The sequence below is a fragment of the Hibiscus syriacus genome, unplaced genomic scaffold (genome assembly GCF_006381635.1).
Source record: "Hibiscus syriacus cultivar Baekdansim isolate YM2019G1 unplaced genomic scaffold, ASM638163v2 tig00111011_pilon, whole genome shotgun sequence".
In the NCBI taxonomy this organism is placed as follows: domain Eukaryota; kingdom Viridiplantae; phylum Streptophyta; class Magnoliopsida; order Malvales; family Malvaceae; genus Hibiscus; species Hibiscus syriacus.
This window is the reverse complement of record NW_024062952.1, coordinates 39419-50623: the sequence shown is the minus strand read 5'-3', so window position 1 is coordinate 50623 and position 11205 is coordinate 39419. Positions and strand designations below refer to the sequence as shown.

At 36.2% G+C, this 11205-nt stretch overlaps 1 protein-coding gene and 1 pseudogene across 1 annotated transcript; both read right to left on the bottom strand.

The window, feature by feature from the left end:
* Positions 1-3148: 3148 nt before the first annotated feature.
* Positions 3149-8496, bottom strand: LOC120149871 (annotated as a pseudogene).
* A 1576-nt stretch (positions 8497-10072) lies between these two features.
* On the bottom strand, positions 10073-10802 carry LOC120149870. The gene is made up of 2 exons (XM_039162570.1): positions 10589-10802; positions 10073-10508 (listed from the first exon to the last, which is right to left on the bottom strand). The coding sequence occupies exons 1-2, from the start codon at positions 10594-10596 to the stop codon at positions 10073-10075; spliced, it is 444 nt and encodes a 147-aa protein (XP_039018501.1). The 5' UTR covers positions 10597-10802.
* Positions 10803-11205: the final 403 nt, after the last annotated feature.

The window sequence follows — 11205 nt, the reverse complement described above, 5'->3', positions numbered from 1 at the left end:
AAAACATTCAAAAACACTCAAATAAATTAAATTAAATTAAAATTACCAAGTCATTTTAGAAAGATAAAGAATGTTCGATTATTTACAAATATCGAGACTAGATCTTAAAAGCTATAACAACCTTTTCTCGATAAATTTAAATAACCGAACATTTCTTTTTCTTTCGTTCCCAAATTTTAAAGTGAAGAATCAATTTTTAGGTGTCACTAATGGGATACACTTTTAATTTAAAATCGTCAAAGCGGATCTCTAATCAGTTAAGACAACCCACTTAAAACAATTTTAAATTAAAAGGGTATTACCCTTAATCCAATTATGTAATAGTCGAGTTATGCACATGAAGATATCATACAAATTATGCAATGTTATGTGACTAAACTTTCATGTAATGAAAAATATCTAAAAAAAACCCTTACACATATTTGTACCTACATATACATATTAGAAACAGTGGACGCACATCCAAGGGAAAACTCATATGTTCGCATATTTATAAAACATAAGGTCTAATGAATTTAACACACCTGATATAATATATCATACACATTATACTAAAATATGAATACAAGTATATAATATACAAACCTATATTTACAAAATGATGTGCCATAGAGTGATACGTATATACATGAAAACATACATCCAAAATTATGTGCAAAATATATGTGTTAACATACCAATGCTCATATGTACCCACTATTCATTGTTCACAGGATTTTGAAAACAAATACATTCATACATACATATAATACGTATCTAAATAATTTAAGCACAAACAAACCCATGCATATATTTTGTATGTATACGTATTTAAAATGGACTACCATGCCAAATGACAAACAAATAAAATAAATACACTTGCGGGATTAAAATGCAACTTAACCAAACAACAAGTACTGTAACCAGAATAAACCCCCCAAGATCACAGTGGCTAAACCTTAATTTATCCAAAACCTTTTACATAAAACCTAAACTAATATTAAACCTAAACTAATATCACCTCTACCGCTCAACTCTTGTCCATTTTCTACTTCTCTACCTTCCTTCTCGATAGATAGAGAGTTACAAAACTCTCTTCGCCTGCCAGCATATTCAACAGCCACGGTAATGACCCAAAATCTCTACCGAAACGAAGCAACCATTGCAACCATCTATCGTTCATAGCCCCCCAACGACAGAAAGGAACTTACAGACGAAGAAGAAAGGTAATTTCCATTTAGGTTTTTCATTTCTATAGACAAATTCTTACTGCCTATTTCTAATTTATTTCTGTTTTGTTAAACACTCTTTTTTCCTTGACAATGAAACCCCCACCATGAACAAACGGAGTCAACAAGACCCCACTTGTGTTCGAGCAGTCTAGGTAAGTCCCAGTCCCTTTCAAACTTTAATTTTAAAAACAATCACACACGCATAAAAAACGAACTGGAAAATAAAGAAATTGGAGAAAAATTCTCGAAAAAATGTACCTTTATTGCTTTTTTTTTTTTTGGAATTACATGATTACACTATGATATTCTTTCGTATTCTCTTTACACTACGAAATTGCTAATAGTTAATCCGATTTTCTCCTGCTCGTCCTCTCGTGATGGCTGATATCTCCCTCGGGTAATATCTCTCCCTCGTTCTCTCGGTTAATTATTCTCAGGTTTTTCTTTGTCTCTGTAATCTCTGTAACTTGTGATCGTTCCCTTTTTTTGTAATCTGTGATGATTCCTCCCTTTTCTCTCTCTATGATCTCTGTTTTCTCCTATTTTTCTGCATGTCCTCCCCTCTCCAGATAGTTTCCAGTGGTTAATCCCTTCCTTTTCCTTTGGCAGTTAATTCCAATAAAAACCGACCCTCACCCTATTTACAGTTTCTTTCTCTATGTTTAAAATCATGGACCCCAATTCTCTTGGTTAACTCCCGATAATATTTGTTAACCCCCATAACTATCCTTGTTTTCCAGAGAGTAGTCAGGTGGGTTGGAGTTGAGCCTTCAACTGGTTTGGGGTCGGGTTAAGTTGCCATTGCTTCGAGTTTGTTCCGACATAACCCCGGACAAATCGAGTATCTACAGAAACTTAACCACAAACCATAGCAAACTTCCCGAGTTGCTAATATTGCAACTCAAGCGAATGAACATGCTTTTACAATATCACCTGATTTATCTGAAATTGTTTCTACCAATCAGTTCGCTTGCATAACTCAGTACCTAGTGGCATCAAAAATATTGTGAACTACATATTTATAAGCATACAAGTAAAGTATATATCTTGGTACATTATTTAAAAAAAAAACTATATTGGCAAATGGCTAGAACTACATTTCAACATACACGTGATATTCAATTAATGGAAATCTTACAATAAATTACAATGAATTGCCCGTCCAACTCAGTTGGTAGAGCACAAGGCTCTTAACCTTGTGGTCGTGGGATCAAGTCCTACTGTGGGCAATTACAATGTGAACTTGAACAGAGTAAAATTTTTACACAGGATGCCGTTTTTTCACTAAGAAGCTACAATTTTATTTTTCTTTTCCTTCTCTTGTATCTTTCTATTCAACTATGGCACCCAAATTTCTGTTGTTATACAAGATAAATGGGCCAATGAATGAATGTTACTTTTACAAATAACAAATACTGTTACCACATTACAGCAACAACTTCGGTGGGGAAATTCCTACAAGCTCATGGCTCTAGATGAAACCTCCGATTCTCTTTCCGCCTGTTGTCCTTCGACCATTGGATGGTTTTCCTGAAAACAAGTACAAGCACAATCATGTTTACCAAGTAATGTTGTTATAATGTATACACTGATCCTTCTATGACTTGATGCTGAAGAAAATAGGCAAATTATGTCGGGACTTACTATAAGAAATTATTTTTGTTCATATGGTAACAATGCTTTCTTCCACATCGATAATCTACCATAAGAGCATATTAGAAGTCAATATAATTATTATTGATCTAACACCCATGGTATCAAGTAGACTATCCTCGAATCGAGCTGATTTATAACCCAAGAAGGGTTTTGGGGGTAAGCATTCTGAGCACCTAGTTTCCTTATAAGACTCCGCAAGGTATTGAGCTCCTTACCGATTGACTAAAAGTAATCAATGGAGTTAAATCTTATTATATCATAAATGAATTGGCGTACTGATATATGATCAAAAGAGGTAGATGCTATACAGGCTAAAACTTACAATAGAATCCTTCAACTTGGCTTTCGCAAAGTAATGCTCCAAAGCACCATCTCCACGAAGAATCTTCCCTCCACATCCAGGGGTATCTTTGGAACCCACTGATTCCTCGTCAATCACAACAGCATCTACTCTATTTTGTCCAGTCCTTGCATCTGGAATCTGAAACATGCAAGCATCAAATGCTTCACTACATAAAACTTTTGACTTCAAAAGGATATATCTATGCCCCATGTTGCTTGGCTCTTTTTCTTCTTTAAGTATGTGTCAAACACATTGGATATGAGATGATTTTTAAGGATTCTCCAAATACATGGGAAACATAGAAAAGTCTAATCATGCCCATTTTTGATACATACCCGTATGACATTCACACCAGAGTTCAAGTAACATAGTCTATAGCAAACTCATGCTTGTTTGAACATCATTCAAAACATAGGGACCCCAAATGGCAAATACCTCATACATCGCTTCAGTGAGAATGCTTTCCATTATAGCTCTTAAACCCCTGGCACCTGTATTCTTAGCCATCGCCTTCTTAGCAATTAGTCTCAACGCTTTAGGTGTAAAATGTAGCTTCACCTGAAATTAGTGAAATGATGTGAAAGTAAGTGATCTGATTCAAATTAACATGATATTTATGAAATAGTTTTTCCATGTTTGGAGGACCCTTGGAGGTTATCCCCATATCCATGTCTCAGACATGGGGGTACTTGAAGAAAAATGAAGAATCCAAGCAACATAGTTAAATAAAGATGGTAAGAGAATAGAGAATTTGAACAGACAGAGTCAACTTACATTGTTCATGCTAAATAACTTCTTGTACGGCTTTCCAAGATCATTTTTTGGTTATGTAAGCACCTGCATCAATTTTTTTCTCAACAATTAGTAATACAAAAGGAACTTATTAAGGAGTTGCCTAATGTAGATTCATTGAATTTGATCATTCTAACTTGATGCCAATTTACGAAAGCGAAATGAAATGTTACCTGCAGAAGTTGCTATTCAGTTAAAGCTGGCAAAGTAACTAGTATTGGAAAGCGTCCTATGAACTCTAGTATGAGGCCATATGCGATAAGATCGGAACTCTCAACCTGAAATGCAAATGCATCTGAAAGATCTTAGTGAAACTTTATGTAATTGCTTATCTGCTTCATGGAGTAGAACTCGAACAATCTTCTGGTATGATTTTGCTTCACTATTCTTCCATGAAGGCTCAACTTCGAAGGTTAAACCTGAAAATCAAACGTTTCCACTTATTAATGTATGCTTGAAGATTTGAAAAATATTATACTAGAAAAAATTTAGAATTTAAGAGAATATTTGAGAATTCATTTCTCTTGAGGGAGTTTGTCTCGCAACAACAAGATATGAGAATCTTCTTGGACTCGGCTGCCATATGAACCTCTCTTTTCCTGGGACTCTGAATTGGTTAATGACTCCTCGTTCGCATTTGCTTTTAATCAACTGATCCGTTTCTTTGTACTCGAGAACCTTCGCTTTTCTCCCACATCTGATGATCTGATGGCTTGCTCCAATGCTCTTCCGAGAAGTCTTAAAATGGCCCGGAGGACTTATCATCTCTCTCGAAAGACTTACAAATGACCCAAATAATTTCATCACCATGCTCGAAAGACTTACTGATGAATTTGCTTCAATACTCTTCGGTGGAGGCTTACAAATTACCCGAAGAATTTAATCATCATGCTCGAAAGACTTACTTATGGCCCGAAGGATTTCATCATCATGCTCGAAAGACTTACTGATGGCACTTACTGATGGATTTGCTTCACTACTCTTCGGTGAAGGCTTACAAATTACCCGAAGGATTTAATCATCATGCTCGAAAGACTTACTGATGGCCCGAAAGATTTCATCATCATGCTCGAAAGACTTACTGATGGCACTTATTGATGGGTTTGCTTCACAACTCTTCGGTGAAGGCTTACAAATTACCCGAAGGATTTAATTATCATGCTCGAAAGACTTACTGATGGCCCGAAGGACTTAAATTGATTACTAGGTAAGAAGTCTTTCTTACTTTTCAAAAATTTCAATTTTTAGATTTTAATGAGAAATCTTTCTCATTTCACTTCATAAAACGACTTAATGGTCGGGCCACATGCCCCGCTTCAAAGTAATGCTTCCTCTGTGGATTGACCTCTGCGTTCCTCAGGTTCTGTCTCTCTAAACATAATTCCCTGTATTTGATGTTTAACTTCTACCTTTCAATTGTTGGGATTTTAACATCCTGCATCTTCTCTTTTCACTAGAGGATCTGTCAAAACCATGTGTTTATGCATGAAACACGAATGCAATTAAATGTATTAGTGTAATGCTTTTTCTTTTATGCAAAGGATGTTCTCTGAATGCATAAATGTCGATTCTATCTTTATTTGACTTTAAAATGGCGAACTCAATCTTCTTCTACTTGATCATTCCTCTCCGAGGTTTGCTTTAGATATACGTATAACAACTCATAATTTCCAACTTGCATTTCTGAAGAGTAATCTGACCTTCTTCTACCTTCTTGTTGTCTTTGTTTTCTATCTTCATTTCGGAGAAATTGCTCTCTCTCAACTTCTTGCTATGATCAGAAATACCACTGTGTTGTCCCATTTTTGTCCTTAGCTCAATTATGCTTTCTAAGTTGTTCTTTCTGGACTCTGTCATTGATTGATACTCGGTTGGTTTGCTTTACAAGGTAAGCTCTGCTCAAATTCACAGTTTTCCCCTGACACTTCAAGTTGTGAGACTCATTCTCAATATCTTCTTTGTCTGAATCTTGTCATCTCAACATGATCTGGGTTTCTAGTCATGCCCCAAAGTGGGTACTTATGGATTTCTTCGTGCCTAACATATCATAACTTGAATGTTCTCATTCTGGTGTCACTACACAGTGGTGTTATCAAGTAGGTTGAAGGCGTCTCTTCACATTGTCATAAACACTTAAGAAGTGACCAATTTTTCTAGCAAAATGTCTTGCATTTTGTACAAGCTGTAATATGTGCCCCTTCTGAATAATGAGATCATCTTCTTCTTGATGAGTAATTGACAACGTCACAAGGAAATGTTTTAAGTTTCATTCTTCATTCATTCTGTTCTCTTGGACCATCTACTTCAAGATCGTGGAATGCTTCATGTTCTGTCATTGCTTATTCCTTTTCTCTAATAGAGGCATAATGAGTCATACAAGCTTCAAGGACCTTTCACACTTGAAACTGTCATGTTTGAATATGTTTTCCCTTTTTTCTTAATATAGGGATCAAAAAATGAAAGAATTTTATAAAACATTGCCCCTTAATTCAAGCTTACAATCGAATCGAATCATAAACATGAGTTCACAGAATATCAAAAGAATCAATAGTTTCTTTGATGTTTTCAAAGTTATAGCTCTTTGAGAAGTGTCAAAATTGATGGGTTGGCTTCAGGTTGACTTCCTATTTTTTAAGGTTTCGACCACCAAAATTTCATTTCCCTCTCGATCATCGTGAATATTTTAACATGCACATCTTTCTCGTCTTGATATTTTAATCGGATACGGACAAAATGACGCAACTTGCATAATCAATTACTAGACTTACTAGAACACTTCTATTTAAATTCTCTGAAATCTTCCATTTGTTCAAGCCTCATAGACTCCTCTAACAAAAGTAGTGCAGAAATATCGGTCTAAAAATGAAATTCCTGAGTGCTCGTGTGAAATTGACTATAACAGGTGTTCCTTAACTCCTTTAGTCCATTTTTACTGAAACTCCTTATTCATAAAATTGATTTAATTTGCCATTATTTGGCTAGCTGAAATCAGCTTTATTGTAATTTGCCTTTATCGGGCTAACTGAAGGGTTCATCTCATCACAAAGTCTTTGACTTGACAATCACAGTGGAGCATACACCGAATTGCCAAGTACCCGATCAGGGTCATGGTTTGAATATAATCTATTCATAAAGCCAGGGCTTTCGAGTTTCCTCTATAACCAATTGCTTTAGCAGAATAGCTCAGCTTTATTGTAGACATATAATATAATCACTTTTATCAAGCTAGCTGAATTCTATCCATAAAGCCCGGGCGTTTAACCAATTGCTCTAGAGGGACAACTCAAGCTTTATTGTATACATATAATATTATAATCTGGGTATACGGATCCAATTTCTTAAGCTTGTCAAGAAGAACCTGTCATAGTCTAGGTGCTGTTGAAAGTCAGAAAATCTCATCGTTAGAGTTCAATTTCCAAGCAACTGACCTAAACTAGACTCATCTACTCGACTATTCCATCCGTAAAGATCATAATCATCATTGAACATCATCAAAAGAAGTGAAATCTAGTCGGTTTTGTAACATCATACACAAAAGATGTCACATGTTGTCCGCTCCTATACATACCTGAATACCAAGCCTCTTGTTCATTCCCTTATAAGAGGAGAATGTTATATCCTACAAGAAAGGGTATGGTGTTCGATTGTATATTCTGAAGGTAAGGTTCAGGGTCCTTGTTTTATCATGTTTCAATCATGTCACTTTGTCAAAGAACAATAACTCTGACCATTTATAGAGTTTTTTTTAATTCAATTGATATTTAAAGAATTTCAAATCGCAAATTTAATTCAATGATCACCATCTTTAAAGTAGCATGAATTCATTTAAATATCATTATAAAAAACTGAGAAAGGATAAAAAACAAATTCAAACATGATGTTGCAAATGGAATAAAGCTTCATGATAGAATGAAATGATCTCTTCCTACCTATGTGGCCCCATTACCCATCCAATGTCGTGGTACTTAACTCAAACAGATGTTACATATTCTTCTTTGATGCCCCACTCAAGCTTGTCATCCACTTTTCCACCAATTCCTCTGTCAACGTCCCATTTGCCACAAACATCTCTATCTCCTTTAAAAGCGGCCTACAATTTCCCGTAGAATGTCCCAATGCCCCCAAGTGGAAATCATAGACACTATCTTGATCATAGCTATGAGCATAAGGGTCTGGTTGCACTTTCACTGGCCTCGGTATGAGGTATTGACCTTTAATCAAATGGGGATACAGATCTGAGATAGGAGTTTGGAACACTTTCAAAGCATTTTTTGATCTTGGGACTTTCTTTGGACGTCTCGAGTAACCTGTTGCCCCTTTTTGTTTGCGGTTGTGGGAGCTATGGATGTGACACTCATTCACCTCATCAGCCTTTTCCTTTTGATTAGTTGAACGTTTGGAAGTGTCTTTCAAGTTTCCTTTGCTGATTGCATCTTCAATTATCTCTCCATCCATCATAAGATCCTTGAAGCCCTTCGTCGAATTTCCCAGCATTAACTCAAAGAAAGGAGCTGGAAGATAATTATGAAACATATATGATATTTCATCTTCTAACAAAGGAGGTTGAACTTGTGCTGCCACTCCTCTCCATCTTTGGGCATATTCTTTAAAGCTCTCAATAGCTTTCATTCTTATTCTTTGAAGGTCATGACGTTTTGGGGTTAAGCCTTTAACATATTGATATTATCCCAGAAAAGCATCAGCTAAGTTGACCCACATCTTGATCTGCTCTTTGTTCAGACGGTTATACCATACTACAGCTGCCCCAGCAAGACTATCATGAAAGTAATGAATCAACAGATTGTCATTATTTAGGTACCCTTCCATATTTCTACAAAACATCTTCAGATGAATTAGGGGACAACTAGTGCCATCATATTTTTCAAAATTAGGCACCCTAAATTCATGTGGGATGACCAAATCAGGGACCAAACTGAGTTCTCTAGCTTCTAACTCCTTGTGAGGGGCATTAAAAATCTTCATATCTTCAATGGCTTCATTCAACCACCTGAATTTGTCTTCAAATTGCTCAAAATTGACGAGGCTTATGAGTTAGATGCTCCAGGCCAAATTATCACTCTTGATGTACCAGTCTGATGAGATTGATTTCCTTTATCCTTCATTTTCTCTTTACCAGCAGCCTGTGGTACCAGTACCTGGATCATTTGATTCGATACGCCTTGCAAAGAACCCGATGCTTTATTCCTCGTATCTTGTTGTGACCCGACTAATTGATCTTGTGATCCCTTATGAGATTGCTCCATTGTTTCCATTTGTTTATTCATGACGATGAGGAAGTAGTATGAATGGACGATCTTGTGATTATTGTCACATATCCTTCCATAAATTATTTCTGTGTTTTTATAATTAATGCATGTAAAATCCTTAAATAAATACATGTAATGCAAATGCAAATGCCAGATGCAAATACAAAAGGTGTCATTCAAGAGTGACCATCTTAAAACAACTTTCATTGAACACAAAGGTCTCGATACATCAAACAAACTTTACATATAACAGACAACTTTCAATCCAAATTTTTCTATCTCTTTCAAAAGCCAATTTAATTTCCACTCATGCTCGGGGGTCTAGTTGTCAATCTGCTTCAATTCTCTTGCAAAGCCAGCTAAATCAACCCATTTCTGAGCCACATTGCTTGCTTGGGTCATAGTTTCTTTCATGACGTTGTCTCTTTTCTCTATCTTGAGTGCCGATTCTCGGAGCTGTAGACACTGCTGTTGAATTTTCCTTGTAAGAAAGTCATTGTGTTTATGAAGCTCTTGTATAAGATCACTACAATCATCCACAATCTTCATCAACTTCTCGTTCTTGCTCTAACGGCTTTTAGCTCAGCGTCATTCTCCCGCTTGTGGCATTGATATGAAATTTCCATATTGGCAATGGACCTATTCAATATCTGATTTTCGGCTTGATATCTTCCCAAATTTTTTTTTTTTTGGATAAATCAATTCAATTTTATATCCAAAAGAGCAGTAAAACTGCTTCAAAACTCTGAAAGTTCTTACATAAAAATCAACACTTACAACACTATACAACAGAACTGAAAACATCAATGTTCAATACCCCATTGATTACAAAGAGTATTATTGACATAGTCATTTCTATTTATTTCTCTACCCTTAAGTTGAATAGCAACAGAGTCTTTAATAGCAAGGAGTAAGGCATTAACATTTCTTGAGCGTCCTTGGTAAATTCTCTTGTTTCTCTCCTCCCAAATAATGTAAGTAAAAGTAGTCCAAGCTAGCTTCATAATAGTAGTGAGTAGTGATTTTCCTTTCCATGAAGCACAAGCCCATGAAATGTGAGCATCCCATGAACAAGTTCCTCTGCAAATGCCATTAAGATGCAGAACAGAGTTCCAAACAGAATTTGCCACAGAACAATGAAGAAACAAGTGGTCCCTAGTTTCCCTCTCTTCACTACAAAGCACACAAATACCGTCAATGTTTAACCCCATTCGAATCAGCCTATTTTTGGTTGGTAATCTGTCAAGGAAAGCCATCCAAGTAATAATACTATACTTAGGGACATGAAGAGGAAACCAGAATAGTTTATGCCAAGTAACCTTGTCATCTTTGTTACGGATGTGATGCCATATGTCTTTGATTGAATGAGTTCCAGAAGCAAAAATGGGGGCAGCGTGATTCCTCATACTGAGCAGTTTACGAAAGCTCCAGCTTGTATTGATCCTAGCCTCCATAGTCCAAAAATCAGAGTTCTTGATAACATAAGTTTTGATCCAAGCGATCCATAGCGAACCATCACCCGCAAGGATTTTCTTTATCAAGTGCAGAATACAAGTTTTATTCCAAGATTTTATGTCTTTTAGGCCAAGACCCCCTTCCGATTTTGGGAGGCAAAGCTTATCCCATTTAACTCTTGCACCTTTAGCAGCAATATCAGAACCTTTCCAGAAAAACCTTGAACATAACTGCTCAATCCGATTAAGCACAGATTGTGGAAGGATTAGCTGCCTACACCAGAAATTAGTGATACTATGAAGAACAGTTTTAATGAGCTCGAGTCTTCCAGCGTAACTCAAATGTCTTCGAGACCATTTATGGAGACGGTCTCTAATATTGTCAATTAGAGCTATGCAGTCTTTCTCCGAAAGCTTTCTAGATACTAGTGGAACACCCAAGTATCTAACAGGTAAGCAACCATGGTTAAAACCCGTAATCT